This window comes from Electrona antarctica (genome assembly GCF_951216825.1).
Source record: "Electrona antarctica genome assembly, chromosome: 16".
Classification (NCBI taxonomy): Eukaryota; Metazoa; Chordata; class Actinopteri; order Myctophiformes; family Myctophidae; genus Electrona; species Electrona antarctica.
The window spans coordinates 28,250,334-28,269,858 of NC_136797.1; the positions used below are offsets into that span (position 1 = coordinate 28,250,334).

The following is a 19,525-nucleotide window of genomic DNA, read 5'->3' on the forward strand; positions in this document are numbered from 1 at the left end:
AAGCTATAACTAGGCTAAGAACTTAGTGTGAGGTGCTGCAACCCCTACAGGGACAGTCTCATGTATTTGTTTGGCTCCAACCTTGCCCTGTACATAATACTGTTATGTTATTATACTAATATTCTTCAGGTATGCAAGTGTGGCAATACCTCTCTCGCAGTGATAGCCTAAAAGCTAAATGTAATTTACCTTTTGTAAAGATGTAGGCCCTACATTGATCATTACAAAAGGTCAATTACATTTAGCTTGCCTTTTACTGTCTGAAAAGTGATAAGCTGATTCTCTTCCCGTAGCTTTAAGTACTTTTGGAATTGAAACACAAGTCTCCAATCTCCCAAAACATAAATAAAAAACACTTCACTTTATACATGGCCAGGGACCACATGAAATACCATCATGGACCACCAGTGGTCCACCAACTGGACACAGTTTTATGGACATCATGTGAATTTATACAGCAGAGATATTGTAGCAATTATAAATTGAAATGGAGAAATAAATGTAAAGTTCACTTGCATGGAAAATATTATAGTGCCATCTAGTGGGATCTATTAGAATCCTTAACATCAGCAATGCAGACAGAATGAAAAAGTAAAGAAAATTCACCAGGAGATAAACAAAACCCTGATTTTGCAATATCTGTAAATATATGGCACATACCAGGAAAATGTGTAATAAGGATTTCTAATTATATTCGTCCTTAATATCCTCAGAAAAGTTTACAATATATTTACACAATATTTTATTTTATTGCCTTTCATTTAGCACTTGCATACATGCATACATGCATGCATACATACATACATACATACATACATACATACATACATACATACATACATACATACATACATACATACATACATACATACATACATACATGAAAAAGATGTTGATCATGTTGAAGTTTAATTATGCAAAATATGGACAATGTAATTTCATTCAACATGTTAACGCATAAAATAAAAACTACGGTATGTTGTTTTGGCTCTGAAAAATTTGAGCAATGCAGAGCAACACACCAACAAAGAGTGATTTATGTAGCATGCAAGATCCATTACCACTTCTTCCCTGTGACCGTCCAAAGTGCATGTTGGCAGGTGTTCTGCTGCAGCAGAGCACACAAACATTAGTGTGTTTCAACAGTGAAAATGAACTCCTCCAATGGACAAAGCAGCTGTTCCTCCTCACTCACATAAGCGTGGCCCCCTAAAGCATAATTTATACTTGTGTCGCACCCCAAAAATAGCCGATCTACAAGCTCACAACTTCAGGCTGAACTGAAACGCAGAAGTGGCTGAGAAACGTATGTTTATTGTAACAAATATACTATGTAATCCAGGATTTGATACATATACAGCCTAACTGCAAAAGGGGGATACCAATTTCGTTCAATCAGAAGAAAGAACCCCAAAAAGATCATCACTTTCAATAGAGGGTATGCGTGTGACATCATCATCATACCCGGAAGTTATGCGGGAACACAGCAAAAAACTACTTTAGGAAACAACGTTAAACAACGTTAAACTCACTTTGCCACTCACTCAATTTGCCACTCGATTTGCCATTCACTTTATGCATGCGCATACCCTCTATATTGACTTCTCTCTCCTGCCCTGATTGGATGAAATTGGTATCCTGACCTGAAAATGGATTCAGGTTTACTAAATAGACGTGGAGACCACAGCTATACGGAACACACACTTTATACAGTATGTGTACAGTATATGCAATGATTACTATCAGAACATAGAGCTATTTAACACTTATTCATATATTACCTACACCCCCTTTAAGACCATATGTACTACACATCATGGCTCTATAATTAGCTTGACACTCAGTCAAGAACAAAAATACTTCATAACGTTATTTATAGACCACGAAGAGCCACATATAAAGCTTGTACATGTGCCTGACCAACTGAACATTCCAGCAGCTATACCAGTAGGACTGGTTTTCATCTGGCATTGGAGTGGTTTATTTCTACATTCAGTTATTTTTCTTAAAAGTGTGGAACCGGTGCTTACTATCTCATGTCATTGATGATTCCATCTGAGCCACAGATAATGTTTTACAATACTCACATTAAAGATGTAACAATAAAAGATACCTTGACCTTTGAACTCGATTTGATAAAGACGCAACAGGACTATCTATGGCTGACACTCTAATGGTCTTCTTGTTGGCCTATATCATTGCATAGCCCAAAAATGTGTTCCTTTTCCATACAATATGAAGGTCGAAAAGTAGTATAATTTACATTCTCTTGTTTTTTTGTCTGTCTGTCTGTCCGTCCGTCCGTCCGTCCGTCCGTCCGTCCGTCCGTCAGCTCTATATCACACTCAAAATTTGGTCTGACTGAACAAGTGGGCACCCTGCACAACTTAAGTGACCAACTGGCCACCTGGATGAGTGGGCATCCGGACAACTGGCCACCTGGATGAGTGGGCACCCGGACAACTGGCCACCTGGATGAGTGGGCACCCGGACAACTGGCCACCTGGATGAGTGGGCACCCGGACAACTGGCCCTAACGAACCATCATGCAAAAAATGACGCTTTTATCCGCAATTGCACTATCCTTTCACTAAGCCTCCGAACTAATAGCCTCTCTCCATCGCACGCACGCACGCACGCACGCACGCACACACACACACACACACACACACACACACACACACACACACACACACACCTTAAGATGATAGCTGTCGGTAGACTTTATTGCCTACATTTACAACGACAGCTGTTGTAAAAAGATTTGTTGTTTATTTAGGCCTATTCATTTTAGGGTCATTTCCTGCTTGGTGTCTATGAAAGACTTTATCATGTTGTCCAACCAATATCCTACATTAGTTCCGATGCACAGAGGATGAACTGAAGAGTCCTGCAGACTAGAGAAATTGTTGTTTTAAGGGTGCACCACTCCCTGTATTTAAATATTAATACATACAGACATTATAACCTAATAAGTAATGGTTAAATTGCTGTGGAAGATGTAAGCTTCTTCTAAAAATCACAGGTTACATTTCTTACTTCAGAATGCTGTACATTTACAAAGCTGTGGACAAAAGCATGAGTCCTTGGTGTACATAGCTAGATTTAGCATCAAAGTTTGCCCATCCATTGATTTAGCTATGAAAACTTCATTTCCCAGAAATCTTGCAGCCTAGTCTGACATCACCAAGAAGCTACAGGAAAGCCAGAGTTGCTGTTCATTCATGTAGCCTGTACCTAAAGGTAAGCACCTGTCATTAACATTGCTTGATAGACCAGTTATATCATTTTGTAAACCTATGTCATTCACTGATATAGATATAATACTATATCAATATGCAGCAGGCAGCAGTCAACCCCAGCTCCTTGTATTGGGTGACTTGGGTCAATCTAACATTTTACTGTTGATTAAACAGCCAGTGTTTTATTAAGTGTTATATTAAATGCATTACAGCCTTGCCATGATTCAAGATGTAAAATTAAACTCTGGGTGGTTATGTTTAACACTGTCACGGTAAATCAGAGACAAGCTTGCACCACCTTTGGACTTTGCCTTCTTAAAGCACAGGCCAACTACAACTTTCAAGTTCGCTTTATTGGTCAAACATAGATCTATAAACAGAGTTTCAGGAAGCCCAAGTTATGCATGCGACAGCCCGACAGGCACACACACAGGTTTTCTGCTATGTAGGTATGCATTTATTATTGTCTGATTTCCCACAGCTCTGTCCCCTGCATCTGTATCTGTCTGTGTTGTTATGGCACTGGCTGGCGTGAGGGTCATTGAGCTGGCAGGCCTGGCTCCGGCACCGTTCTGTGGCATGATTCTGGCGGACTTTGGTGCCGAGGTGATCCGCGTGGACCGCACTCGGGTTGCCATGGCAATGGACACGTTGGCACGCGGCAAACGCTCCATAGCACTGAATCTGAAGACTTCCGAGGGCGTGGCCGTGCTCCGGAAACTCTGTGTCCAATCGGATGTGGTCTTGGAACCTTACCGAAAAGGTCAGAAGAACTCATTAACCACTTAAAACCCAGAGTCCCTCACGGCGCTATACTAGTGTTTTTTCTTTTCGCTCTACATGAATAAATATCTGATAGCTGATTTTCTGTGAAAGTTTTCCCAGAATACGGAAGCTTTGGTATAACTTAACACTTAAAGGCTATAAGTGACATTTCACTGTTAAAACTCTTAGCCTGCCGCCATTCATTAATCCCTCGATTGCGTATTGCCATGGTTTAATCACGCGTGACACTTACTTGGTCAGGCTCCTACTTGATCTAGCCCCCCGAACCCACCTCACCCCTGCCCACTTCGACAGGCTGGAATGGCTTAGGGTCGACGACAGAGTACAGCATCTTGCAATGGGTCTGGTCCACAAGATTCGATACACCACCAAGATACCCATGTACCTGTCTAGATACTTCCTTAATGTTAACGAAGTCCACACCCACAACACCAGAGGGAGTGCAACGAACCATGTACAACCCAGATTCGGCACAAACAAGGGACTAAATTCTTTTCGCTCCTATGCCACCAAAATGTGGAACGCCCTACCAACTGTCATTAAGACATGCGAATCCCTTGACTCCTTCAAAACCGCTCTCAAAGGGCACCTACGGATGGCTGCAATTCGAAACTGGCCCCCGTAAAATCTGAATCCCCCCCCCCGCCCCCCCCTTTTTTCCCCTCACTGTATATATTTCTTTTCCCTTTTTACCTCCTTTTTGATGAATTCTTTTGTGATGAATTCCTGTTCTGTCTATAGAAGTGTCTATTTGTACGTCTCTAAATGTTTTGATGATTTGAACATGGTGGACCCTGTTGGAAACAAGTGTAATGCTTAATTGGGTCGTCCACTCACAGTTAACAGCCTTTGTATTGAGTTTGTGCTTGAAATGTACTGTAATTCTGCAAACTGTTAATAAATTCTTCAATCAATCAAAAAAAAACTTTGAAGAGCCAAATATCCGTAATCGCATTTTACTATGAAACCATTCCGTGTGTGTTGACGAAGCTGGTGCTCGTTCTCTCGGTCGGTGGTGGAAAAAGTGGACCGCGAGTATCACAGCGCCTGCTACAGGCCGTTGAAAACGCTTGTCTGGGACAAAGCGTCCTCTGCAATGTCGCTTCTGTGAGATAAAGCCGTCTGAAAACAGAGCCGACAATGTTAGTGGATGCGCGCGCATTTTCAAAATGGCCGCGCCCATTGTGTCAGAAGCATAACAAAGCTAACTGACGGTAGATTTCGATACGATCGTATTAAAACATGCATTAATGAATACATCGCTGTTAAAACGGCTTTTCCGTTTGTGGCAGGCTACAAGATTCTACGTTTTAAAATTCCTATGTTCCTGGCGGGTAAACGATTAACATAAGAGTTAAATAGCTACATTCTGATGGTAATCATTGCAATTGAGTTTTCTTTTTCATTTTTTTCCAGTTACAGGAGTATCCCTGTCTCTCCAACTCATAGAAAATGTATACAGTAATCGTCAGGACCACTTTCATCATGCACTTTTGTTAAAACCACAAAATATCACTTACAGTACTTTTTGCACATTTTACTCATGATGGAAAACATTATTTGGCATTATATTATTATTTATTATTAATATTATTGTGTTACAATAACTCCTGACAAGTTAGAACCAAAGATTGACAACTGAAAACAGAAAAAGAGGTATTACAATATGCAGTAGTTCAGTAGTAGTAGAATACCTAACCTTACAAAGAGGAAGATGAAATGCTGATGGACATTTGTGTAGAGTTTTTGTTTGCTGCTCTAAAGTTATTGTAGTACAGCTCCAAATGTTCTCTCATTGACTTCATCGGAATCATACGAATTGAAGAGTCACGTCTGTGTCTGTCTGCATTTGAAAAGGAATGAGTGACCACCCTTGGGTCTTTACTGTCATTCAGTCATTAAAAGATGTTGGTTCTTCTAAAGAAACCAAAGTTTAGGCCCGGGTGGGTGGCTAGTGTGGCGGTCCGGGCACCTAGGCTGCTTAGTACGGCCTGACGGCGTGTCGCGGATTCGACTCCCGATCCAGACGACCTTTGCTGCATGTCGCTCATCTCTCTCTCCCCATTTACTGTCAGCTAATGTTCTCTATCAATAAAGGCAGAAAAATCACACCTGTGTGAAGTAAGTGGTGCAACTCTGTGTGAGCGTCCCCAGGGGGGTCCCCGAAACTTCCAGACCCACAGGAACACGCCCAGGGTGCCGGCCCGGTTCCGGTGAGCCGCCCGCGTCCAAAACGGTCGAGAAATGACAGTGTTACCATGTGGGGGTCCCTAGGGGTGGCCCGGGGGGTCCCCAGAACACCCAGACCCCCAGGAACCAGCCCAGGGGGCCGGGCCGGTTCCGGCGAGCCGGCCCGCGTCCGAAACAGTTGAGAAATGACAGAGTTACCGTGTGGGGGTCCCTCTACTGTACTGTACTGATACACCTGAAATCATCATATATACAGTTAATATGTATGTGTGTGTTAGGCTGCAGTAGACAACAGTGACACTTTGTTTTGAAAACCAACCAAATGGTTGGGAAAATAGTTGAAAAGAAAGCTGCTGCCATATTAATCTGGTTCCAACAGAATGTAGTTTACAGTGGTAGACAGTAGAGAACCTCCACTCTAAAGTGTTCTATGCAACGATGTACTGTAGCCAGCCCATGTTGTGCCCTGTTTTGAAACCTTTGGCACCATTTATGTAAACAGTTTCATAGGATTTTATTGAGGTACCAAAGTCCTGTGTGTGTGTGTGTGTGTGTGTGCGCGTGATCATAGAATGGTTTTGAATCATTCATCTTGTATTTTTCCATGCAGGCGTGATGGAGAAGCTGGGCCTCGGTCCAGACGATCTGTTAAAGGAGAATCCTCAGCTGATCTATGCTCGTCTGACAGGCTATGGACAGACTGGCTCCTATGCCACTGCTGCTGGCCATGATATCAACTACCTTGCCATGTCAGGTACAGACATATGTTGTGGACGTTTCTTTGGTTGATTGATACGTTTTGTAAATAATTTGTAAATAATACATCACATAACCACTTTCGATTAACCTACAGTACCTGGCGGCCCTCTTTTGGGCATGCCATTATAGGTACCTACTTATACCTGGTTATGGTAGGTAAGGGGGCACTATACGGTCAATGATACATTCATTAATTGCTCAGTTCAATAAATAACATGCCCGATATGGGTACGTCATGTTGAAAGTGGAACGCCAATGGCCGAGTGTTTAAGGCGTGTATGTACAACACATATAGGCCCTAAGGTCCCAGGTTCAATTCCCAAGCCCGGTGGATCCTGCTGCGTGTTGCACTCCCTGTTCCCCATCTCCTCCACTGTACTAAAACCAAAATTAAACAAAAAGTATCACTTTCTTGGGATTCCTCCATTTTGCGTCCTCTCTGTGTGCTACTCATCCATCCATCTCCATACAGGTTCTCTGTCTAAGGTACACTTAGGTACAATTTTGAGAATTTGTACTTTACTTGAGTATTTCCAATTTCCAATACTTTTACATCTACTCCACTACATCTCAGAGGCAAAATATTGTACTTTTACTACACTACATTTATTTTAAAACTTTAGTTGCTAGTTACTTTTTTTTGGGATTATTATTACAAAACATTACAAAACAAAAACATACATTAAAACAGTTCAGCCCTACAGTATATACATTTCGGCTATTTGAAAATAGCCGCTCTGCAAGCTCACAATGTGTCACGATGCGACACATTGTGAGCTTGTAGATCTGCTATTTTCAAAAGTTTTTTATATACATTTAAAAACTTGAAATGGGATTCTGCACGAGTACTTTAAGCACATTTTGATACTAAAACTTGTGTACTTTCACTCAAGTGAGTACTTCTACATTACAGTATGGATACTTTTGCTTAAGTAAGAAGTGTGGGTACTTTTTTCCACCACTGCTTTCTTCTGCCCTAGGGCTTTTATCTAGGCTTGGTCGTGGTGGCGACAGACCCTACGCACCGCTCAACCTGCTTGCAGACTTCGCAGGAGGTGGTCTGGCCTGTGCACTGGGTGTGGCCCTGGCGCTGCTGGAGAGGACGTCGTCAGGGAAGGGACAGGTTATAGACGCTAGCATGGTAAGCTTTATCATTATGACCACTCCATGAGTGCACGTCTGCACGATACCTTTGTTTCTATAGGCTAAATGTCTTTGCACGGTTTTTGAAGATTACGTCACGTGGCAGCCAAGTCTATGGACTTTCATGTTTGTTAGGGCAGTAAATGACGACGTAAGATGTCAAGTGGCCAATATAAATACATCTTGTGACTCATTCCGCTGCATTCATGTCTCGTGGAGGACGATGAGGATGATGATAGCAGCCACTGTGGGTGCCCCTCATTTCACATGAGTGTGTGTGTGTGTTTCTTCCTGGCTTTGGTCTTTATCTAACTATCAAATTATCACTGTCCAAAGCTTGACATTGTCATGCGACAGTGTCGTGTGCCAAAAATAGTCAATCTACAATAGCTTGTAGATCTGCAATTTCTGGCTTAAACATAACTTTTTTGTGTGTGTGTGTGTGTGTGTGTGTGTGTGTGTGTGTGTGTGTGTGTGTCTACAGGTGGAGGGAGCAGCATACACAGGTTCCTTCATATGGAAGTCCCGTCACATCGGTATGTGGGACCAACCCAGGGGAGAGAACATGCTGGACGGTGGAGCTCCATTCTATGAAACCTACAAGACCTCTGATGGAAAACATGTGGCTGTAGGCGCCATGGAACCACAGTTCTACAAGCAGTTCCTTCACGGTTCGTGGGTGGAACACACTATCGGAGAAGTGGGATGAATGAATGTTTTGTGTGGGCATTAGCATTTAGCAGTCACCACCATAGAGTAGGCCATTGGCATTTAGCAGTCACCACACACAGTTGGGTAATCTTGTCTCTGCTGACCCCTACTGGTTGGTCTTGGGACTGTTGGTCCTAGGGATGGGTTTGGAGTGAGGAGCTAAACCAGGAGGACATAGCGTTTGCATCCACTGACCAGCATCATATTTCTTGTATGCAGGCAGCAGGCCCAAGAGGACCTCAATTCTCTTGTAATATTGTAATAGCCTACTGGTAATTTTAGAAAGTTATAATGGAATAGCAATCATCCCTCCAGGATATGGGAAAAGTGGGACAATAAAGTCTATTATTAAACGTCCCACCACTCAATGGAGAGAGACAGAGAGAGAGTGTGTTTTCAGTACTATGTCAGACAGTATGAGGCTGCTGCTTTCATGTCGGCTTAATCTAGTTTTCAGTGAGAGGATGTACATGGATCACATGTGTACGTCATGTGCCTTTTGGTAGTTTTCTCCAGAGGGAGTTCATACGGGCCTGCTGTTTAAGATTCCTACATGAGCTACAAGTTGCGAGGAGACAAAAGAAACTCATTATGCCACCAAACTACAACTTGTATTGATTAATTTCTGCTGTAGGCCTACTGTACTGTTACTGTGCTTTTAACAAAAGGGTCATTATTGCGGCTAGCTGTTAGCATAAATCCCAGTTCCAGGTGCCACCATACGCGTTCACTTTAAGAGTCAGAGTTTTCCCCCCACACACACTCACTACACACACGTTAGTATCATTGGCACAAGCACACACTGTTTAGTGTTTACCTTTCGTCAGAAGCTTTTACATGGTGGGCCAGGCGGGAGCGTTGTGGTACAAAGGCACATATTAAATCCGAAATTTGGATGGCAGAAGATCCACAAAGGACAGCTCTCCTGGATTACGATTTATGGACGTTTGAAAATCCTCCTAGTGTCAACTGCTTTAAATGGTGATTATATTTTCATCCCATAGCTGGAGTGGTGGGGCGTTGCCATAGCAACCGGACCAATGTTAAAAGCTAAGAGTATACATTGGGGTCCGTATATATACAGACCTGGGATATGACGTCCCCTAGCGGCAGGGTCCGTATATATACGGACCTGGGATATGACGTCCCCTAGCGGCAGGGTCCGTATATATACGGACCTGGGATATGACGTCCCCTAGCGGCAGGGTCCGTATATATACGGACCTGGGATATGACGTCCCCTAGCGGCAGGGTCCGTGTATATACAGACCTGGGATATGACGTCCCCTAGCGGCAGGGTCCGTATATATACGGACCTGGGATATGACGTCCCCTAGCGGCAGGGTCCGTATATATACAGACCTGGGATATGACGTCCCCTAGCGGCAGGGTCCGTATATATACAGACCTGGGATATGACGTCCCCTAGCGGCAGGGTCCGTATATATACAGACCTGGGATATGACGTCCCCTAGCGGCAGGGTCCGTATATATACGGACCTGGGATATGACGTCCCCTAGCGGCAGGGTCCGTATATATACAGACCTGGGATATGACGTCCCCTAGCGGCAGGGTCCGTATATATACAGACCTGGGATATGACGTCCCCTAGCGGCAGGGTCCGTATATATAGACCTGGGATATGACGTCCCCTAGCGGCAGGGTCCGTATATATACGGACCTGGGATATGACGTCCCCTAGCGGCAGGGTCCGTATATATACGGACCTGGGATATGACGTCCCCTAGCGGCAGGGTCCGTATATATACAGACCCGGCACAAAAATAATTAACGATCATAATCACAACACACCACTTTGTGTAGCATCCAGATGACCAACCTTTCGGACTTTATCTTACTGCATTATTTGTTTAAGTGGCACTTCGTAATGGGGAACTTAAAACGACAGTATGTCCAACAGCACATCACAGCCTTATGTTCCACTGTATTTTACAATTTGTCCTAGAGAGGGAGCCAGAGAAAGAGACAAGATCAGTTTGACCTAATGTTACTTCATCAGACTATATTAGTATTATTAGTATTAACCACTTGAACCCTAGGGACCTTATTCTGGACATAATATCATTAGAACATTTGGCAAAAATATTGTAGGTGAGTATTTGGCAAAAACAAATCAGGCAATCTACAAGCTCACAATGCATTGCGACATATTGTGAACTTTTAGATAGACTATTCTTGACTATTCTTGATATTGGGCGTATAGGGGGCAAAAAGGAGTACAGACCTCTTGGCCCCAGTCAACAAAGTAAATTATATGGGTTTACATGAATGCCTCCTGATATAGATTTGAGCTCTACTAAGCACACCTTTCTAGTTTTTAGTTCCTCTTACTTTTTGCCTCCTCAGATGAGCTCTGGCAATTGGCCTGAGCTCAGGCGGATCTTCACAGAGCGTTTTGCCTCTAAATCCCAGGCCCATTGGTTGAGTGTTTTTGAGGGGACAGATGCCTGTGTTACACCTGTGCTGTCTTTCGACGAAGTGAGCTCCCATCCCCACAACCGGGAAAGAGGTTCTTTCATTAAGGACCCTGCGGGTGAGGAGAGCCCCCGACCAGCTCCGCTCCTCTCCCGAACTCCTGCAGAACCTTGCTTGGCACGTGACCCTCTTATCGGAGAACATACATGTCAGGTCCTACAGGAGTATGGTTTTAGTCCAGTAGAAATAGAGCGGATGCTAACAGCTGGAGTGATAGAGTCTAACACTGTCAAGGCTAAATTGTAGAGACCTGGACACAGTGGAACAAGCCATACTGTATATTGTTCCATTTTGTAGCTGTCGGACAGAAACCTCAGATCTCCATATTTTTGTTGTTGTTGTAAATGAATGCCTTATTTCATCGTGCGATGGTGTCACATGACAGTAGCAGAAATAGCCAATCTACAAGCTCACAACAACAGTCTTGCAAGCTGCGGGCCCTGGAGCCTAACCTCCACTAAATTCCATTGTTAATGCGGGCCTGAGTGCCTTTTGCACTATGCAGCCGCTTTTTGGTAATTTCTCATAGGTTTTAATGTAAAAAGGCTGTGTCAATTTAGTGGTTCAAGGCGGACATTGTGAACATACAACCACTTTGCCAATGTGATTCTTAGTCATCAATAGAACATGTTCTGGGGAAGAATAAAGCTCTTCTGCAGGCCAATCAGCAGTGGACATTTACCACCTGGTGAGATTCATTGTGAGACATTTACTCCCAAGGACATGATTACATCACAATGATTAGTAGTTTGACACTCCACATATTAAAAATCCGTCCTCATGCAATTAGCAATCATGATTTTTCCAGTTATAATGATTCATCCGCCCCTAATGCATGTGCAGCGCAGTGGTATATTAGTATCGCAATGCAAGGCTAAATGATGTCTCCTTTCACAGGCACAACAGCTTGGTGCCACAAACGCGTAGACATATTGTTGTGTGAAACCAAGTGCACCTCCTTGTGTGACAGTATACATTAGCCATGGTGTGCTTGTTTGGTGTTCACATTGTTACGGTGCAGAATGTAGGTATGTGTGGAATGTCTGTGGCATGACTCCAAACACAGCACATCTGTGTCTCACCATGTAGGCCAACCAACAATAACAACATGGTTCATATACTGAAAGAGTGGAGTTCCGTTTTATTTTATTTTATTTTGATTGCATAAAACCCAAAATCATGTTGGTTAAAAACAACATATTCCCATTGTTGTTCTCTCACAAACAAACAAAAAAGGTGACAACAACCTTTGTTGTATGGCTGTCATAGCTATAATAAATACAACCAATTTACATAACAAAGATGCACTAGTCTGAACTCTGAATTCCATAGCTGGTTTATTAAATGCACCGCAAATAATGCAACAAATAAAAATTACTATTTTGTGGCACAATTAAAGATCGACCCGAACAATATGATGTACCTAAATGATGTGTCCGTTTCATGTACACTTTATTTCTTATGTATGGGTATTCTTTTCTTTTTTCTCTCTTTTTGAGTGGTGCAACCACTCCAACGAACAGCAATGTCCGTGTTCAACTATGTGTGTTTGTGTGTGTGTGACTATGTGTGTGACTAGTACCAAAAGTGGCGCTGTTGTGCCAGAAACGGAGAGAGAGAGATAGTGCACCACTCAGTTCACACGGGTGTGATTTTTTAGTTATTGTTTGGCATGTTCCGATCAGTGGTTCTCAGATGTTTTCATGTCAAGGACTGATTTGGATGCTTCATAAACACATTTAGCTGGGGACCCCCTGTAAAAGACCTCTGGGGACCCCCTGTAAAAGACCTCTGGGGGTCCCGGGACCACACTTTGAGATAGTAGATGCTTTACATTTTAATCGTGTAAAAGGCTGTACTTAGGCCAACGATTCCTAAAGCAATGATTTAATAAACCGTGCGCTGTGTATTATGAATTAAAAGTTAGATTTGCTGAGGTCCAGGCTTCTTTTGCTAGACAAAATCATTGTGATTGTGAGGGTACGTAGTGCAGCTCCTTTATCATAATACTTGGAGGCCAGTCTGTGACATCAGTAGATTACATCATATTGATGACATCAGGGATAAAGATGGTAAATGGTGCATTTATATAGCCTTTACATAGATTGTGCATTACATTCTCACATTCCCACACACATTCATACACTGATGGCATCAGAAACCATGCAAGGCACCAACCAGCACATCAGGAGCAATTAGGGGTTCAGTGTCTTGCTCAAGGACACTTCAACACTAACTCTGGGGGAGCCCGGGTTTGAACTGGCAACCTTGCGGTTGCCATCCAGCCACTCTACCCCTGAGCCACCGCCGCCCCGGGATCTCCATACATGAGCATAAAAGGACGCACGCACGCACTTATCGTTCCTGACAACCGCCAGGCTGACCGAATCCCCCAGGCAGTAACCCATCCATGGGTCCTCGGCAAGAGAGCATACTCGGGTTCCTTCAGCCCTATGTTACCAGATCCCAAATTAGACCCCATGTTCAGCTGAGGGAACATCAGGGACGTTACCCCCTCTGGGGGATAGGCCTACACATACCATGTCAATCGATTGGTCAGGCGGTTCTTTCGATATGCGGGAGGTTACACGTGATTTTGTGTATTTATAGAATGATTATTGTCTCCACCAGGCCGAAGGCATGGGGAGAGAGTATGTTTTGCACTCCGTCCGTCCGTGTGTCCGTGTGTCCGTCCGTCCGTCCGTCTGTGACCAGCTAATCTCCGGCACCGTTAACCCGGTCGTTGCCAAATTTTGCACACACACTCCCAACGATGCCAACGATGAACCTCTGCCCCAAAATGTCCAGAACGGCCTGTTATAGCGCCACCAGGAGGCCGCTTTGTGCAAAACAAGTTTTTGGACAGTACACCTACAGATTTTGTCTATCACGCAAATTGGTACATAGTCTCTCTAGAGCAAGGGTTTTCAACTGATTATGAACCAGCCAACCAGGGACCACCACCCTGACTGAGAATCAACCTGGGGACCACCACCCTGACTGAGAATCAACCTGGGGACCACTATACCCTGACTGAGAATTAACCTGGGGACCATTGTTGTGTTGGGAGGGGGGATATGGGCGTGGTGTGGGGGAAAGAAATTAAACTTCCATATTAAACTCATGTTGCTGTTCATTGTAACTTACTCTATGAGTAAGCAGACACTTGCGATTGATTATGGGCACATTTCCTTATAATGGTGACTCAACCAGGCAAACCGGTACGGTTTCCCTTGAGATTCTAACTCACCTTTCTGTGGAAGTTCTTGACATCCGACTTCCCAGTAACTGACAACATCGACGCGTCATCGTTTGTCACCAGATAATTTACTGCATTGTTTCTTAACTTGTGGTCAATGCAATAAATCTTCACTTTCCTACATTACTAAATGCATGGTCAGGGACCACATGCAACACCTTCATGGACCACCAGTGGTCCACGGACCACCTGTTGAAAACCCATGCTCTAGAGCCATTCAACGAAACGGGTCTTTCAGATCAAGACGGGTTTGTTTGATTTCTCATAATCCACCCTCATTGGCTACGATTGGCTTCTAAACTTTTCAGGAGTAGCCCGTTTTGTACAGATCGCCACAACTACTCAACGCAGCGTCTGATTGTGGTGAAACTGCATGCATATTCCCACTAGGCTTTGGAAGAAATGCCACTTGACCGTTTTCAAATCAGCCTCATGGTGGCGCTACAACAGGCCAAGCCGCGACACACACACACACACACACACACACACACACACACACACACACACACACACACACACACACACACACACACACACACACACACACACACACACACACAGGTCACCTGGTGGAGACCTGTGCCCAGAAGGGCACTTTTTCTAGTTATTATTGTATTGTAGTACACCCAACTCATGATGGACACTTCTTTTATGTTTGGTATAATTTGATTATTCTGCATGCAGGCCTAGTCTGAGTGCTTGTCTCAATTGACCTGGTGGGTGACCGGTGAGTCGGTGACCAGATTGAGTTGTGCTTTTATTCAGACAGGGCAGTGAGAAACACAAACTAAACTACCACAGACTTTGCAGTTACTATGGCCAGTGCATTAACTAGTTTAGCCAGCAGGGGGCCCCTGCAAACTAGGTTTTTGACAGAAAACAAAAACTTACTTTTAATGAAGGGACCTGCATACATCGAGTTGGTACAAGCAGAAATAATGGAAAACACAATCATCCAACCCATTCTAGAATTCTAGAATCGTCAAGCTGTTATAAAAAGTGTAGTGTTAATTTATAAAATGAAATGTAAAACAAAATAAAATCACACCCATGTGAAGTGAGGGGCACTCTTATCATCATATATCATCTCATTCCGGCCAATGAGAATTTGTGTCCTCATCTTCAATGTTTGTGTTTACACAAACACTCTAAACTGTCCATTCATTGTCGATGGCATTTAATGTTTGTGTTGGGACAATGTTTGTGTTTACACACACCCTCAAAGCTGGACATAGGAGGAGCTAGCGCTCCTCCTGATGAAACTCATGGTCGAGAGCACAAAAGTAACAAAAAACATATGCAAACCAAAAGAAAACACACCACATGTTAAGAAAGATAAGAAAGCTAAATAGTTGAAACATGTAGAAAGCAAAATAGTTGTAGTAGTGTAGTGTAGTGAATATACTATTTTCTGATTTGTTTCAGGTATCCAGGTGACTTTTTCCTCTTTCTGTCTTGTGAGCATTGTGGACAATACCATTTGCCTCTTGGTGTCCGTGTGGTTTCCAGGCCCACGCAGGCAAAATGGAACCATTCAATGGAACAGCCGGTGTTGTCACAGCCTATCATCTTGCCATAGGAGACCTGGTGACACAGACAATAGGTGGGCTCGTTGAGGTCCACTGGCATTTCCAAAACACCAGAGAGGTGCACATTCCCAAAGTTGGCAGTGTTGATGTTGATCTCTCCTGGTTGAAGGAGTTTGACTTTCTTCTGTTTGCTCATGGGGCTGCCACCTTCATCTGAACTCCTCACTTTCGACTTGGTTTTAGCCACCTTCTTCTTCTGCGAGGAATCATAGTCGGTACGGCTCTCATTCTGCTTCTCCTTCAGGTCAGCCTGGAGCCGTGCCAGGTCTGTGTCCAGACGATTGATGTGCTTGTCAAGTCAACCATCTCATAGGTCTGCGTGGCCAGTTGTACTTTATCATCTCCAAACTCTTTGCATTTGCTGTAGGACTGCTGAATCTGCCCGAGTATGGAGAGTCTCTGTTCAGAGGACAGAGTCCAAGCATTGGACGTGTACTCTTTAGCCAGGGAGTCTATCTGGCTCTTTAAATCCTCTGTGTGTTGATCCAGGTCCCTCATAACGTTTAAGTTTTGCTGCAGTTCAAATGGCATATTCTCAATGCTATGTAAATAATGCTCCAAATACGTTCCCGCTGGCATCTTGGAAATTCAAAAACAAACTAACAAGACAATTAGACCCTTATGTTGTCCTGTCATACATTATGATAGATTGTCCGGAAATCCTACAAGATTATGGGGTGTCAGAGTACCCAGATTATGCCCAGATGTGGACAAGCCTCAGCACATGGACATGCCTGACATCAGCACAAATCGGTTTGTGTAGCGTGTGATGTCAGACCAGAGCTCGATCAGCAAGAAAAGAGATGGAGAGAGAGAGAGAGAGAGAGAGAGAGAGAGAGAGAGGACGGGGAGAGGGGGGACGGGGGGAGAGACACTGAAGAAATAAAGGTCCTGTACCTGCATCAGTAATTCTTTATACTGTAACCAAACTTTATTGCAGACTAAAAGGAAAACAAAATTGCAATATGTTTGCACGCTCCTAAGCACAGCTTTGTGTCTGTCCGTATGAGCACGGAATGTGCTCAGCTGATTGGCTGAGCACGGAATGTGATGTATGATGATGTCATCATCATATAGTTCTTAAAAGGTAATCCAAAAGTTATTAAACCAAAAATTGTAGATCTTCTATTCTGTCAAGTAATCCATATAAAATCAGCAAATAAAAGCTCTGAATGAAATGGATTCAGAGCTAACCCTCCTTGGCCAAACTTTCCTTCTTCAGATCGCAAAGGTTTCTGGCCCCACTACTCAATTTCTCAGTTTATCAAGTTCTGATTCTGGTTTAGTATTGGTCTTTAAACAGTCTCTTTGACAAACCACCACCAAACACTCTTTTTGATACCTAAAATGGAACCCCAGGTCGCCTCACTCCCTTTACTTTTATAGCTGTTCCTGGTACCTCACTTCCTGGAACTATTGCTAACATGCTTTTTCCCCACATCTCCCCCAATGATCAAACCTTGTCAACAGAAAATAAATGACCATGTTGTAACTACACAAAACATGACTTTTTTTTCCTTCCGTACACTACATTTCGGGGTTAAATATTCAACCATATTTTAACCCTTGTTATCACCCAGTATGTTATTTGTTTCATTTTCTTTCAATACTCATACCAGTACAGAAAATACATTTCTTCACACATATTTATGGCAGTGTCATTTACTGAGCAGAGCACCAAACTTAAGCTGATCCATGCATGGTGAAGATCAGAGTAGGATCAGTGAGGGGCCGGGGAGGGAGGTAGAGAGGGGCTAATTCATCGAGGCAACGATCCAGAAATGTAGAGACAACCTATGGTATTTCATCCATGCAATAGCCAACTGAACCTCAACAAGCTGAGTGATCGACATGTTTCAATCAAAGTTTCAGTCTCAGAGTTGTATTTTTGAGGGGCGATTAAATCCCATTGACAATGAATTGACAATTTTGAGTGTTCGTGTTAACACAAACATTGCACAATCATTGAAGACGAAGGTGAGGCCGCTGATTGGCCGCAATGAGATGATGTGTATGATGATAAGATCGCCCCTCACTTCACACAGGTGTGATTTCTTTTATGGATGCAAGAACAATGGCTTCTATTTCAACATGGAAAAGAATAAATTAACGCTCACACACCAAAACAATCTGTGCACAAGGCTCTTTTCCTCACCGAGTGATCCTTGAAAGTGCAAGCGTTTACTGTATTCGTCGCTCAGCACCTGCCCAAACTTGTTGGGGATGTTCATGCCCATTCTCTTTTCTATTTCAACATGTTAACGTTCCAGGAAGAGGAAGGCTGTCGTTTCTATTAGCTTGAAATCCAGGGCTGGATTGGCACCTCTGAGGGCCCCTGGGCACTGAAGCTCGAAAGGCCCCCCTGCACATGCGAACCTGTGTGCGTGCATGAAGCGCGCGCACAACATTTTGGCCGTTTTGGGGCATTTGGGGGTGGTTTTATGGCATTATTCACAACACGAAAAAAATAAATGCTTTTCTATATAAACAAGTTTTATTTTGTCACAATGGCCAAACGTTGTGCAGCAGTAGGCTGTAATAATAATTAATACAAATATTTCGGGGGAAAAGCAAACCACATCTATCTAGCACCTCTATTGAAACAGCAGTTCCTGTTTTGCAGGTTGATGGTACACACACACACACACACACACACACACACACACACACACGCATGCGGACAGAGTGGTGCATTTATAGTTAGACTAGACCTGTACGTGCCCGTCACAGTTGGCCACCAGTCTACTTGGGAACGATGCAACTTGGGAACCTAATGATATACGTTGTCATAGCACCCGTCAGCCGGTGTCCCACATGGAGAACTGTGTATGTGCCTATGTGCCTGTGTGTGTGAAGACTGCAAACTGAAAGCTGAGGCAGAGGCTGGAAATTGCACAGGTGAAAGGAGTTGGCCCCATTAGGCCCACTGGCAGAGCCTGGCCCAGGTGAAAGGAGTTGGCCTCATTAGGCCCACTGGCAGAGCCTGACCAGAGCCTTTTGTGATGGTTCTGGAGAACTGTGGGTCTGACCGACTCGACACCTGGCACTGCACTCCCTGTGGGGGTGTGGAACGCTTGTGTCGAATGTGAAGTCGGTGGGTCAAACGGTTCTCGAGTTACGTGCATTACAACCGTACACGCACACACAGACGCACATACGCACACAGAGACGTGGCACATATTTAGTAGGATTATAGAAGAAAGGCGAGAAAGGCTTCAATACTTGTTGGAAGGTGTTTTATTTTATCCGCACACGAAAAGCATTCTTTGATATACACTTCCTCCTGTGTTCACCTGCACACACACCAGTGGTTCTACACTCCTTCATATCAAGGACCCCAAAATAAACA

At 43.7% G+C, this 19,525-nt stretch overlaps 1 protein-coding gene and 1 pseudogene across 2 annotated transcripts; one reads left to right on the top strand and one right to left on the bottom strand.

Moving 5' to 3' along the window:
- The first annotated feature begins 3,179 nt into the window (after positions 1 to 3,179).
- LOC306939717 (alpha-methylacyl-CoA racemase-like) lies at positions 3,180 to 12,673 on the top strand. The gene is made up of 6 exons (XM_079524404.1): positions 3,180 to 3,243; positions 3,724 to 4,005; positions 6,829 to 6,972; positions 7,958 to 8,118; positions 8,605 to 8,795; positions 11,175 to 12,673. The coding sequence occupies exons 2-6, from the start codon at positions 3,759 to 3,761 to the stop codon at positions 11,572 to 11,574; spliced, it is 1,143 nt and encodes a 380-aa protein (XP_079380530.1). The 5' UTR covers positions 3,180 to 3,243; positions 3,724 to 3,758; the 3' UTR covers positions 11,575 to 12,673.
- Positions 12,674 to 15,991: 3,318 nt separating this feature from the next.
- Positions 15,992 to 16,755, bottom strand: LOC306939382 (inhibitor of growth protein 4-like; annotated as a pseudogene). The gene has a single exon. The product of its transcript is annotated as an inhibitor of growth protein 4-like (transcript).
- Between the last annotated feature and the right edge of the window lie 2,770 nt (positions 16,756 to 19,525).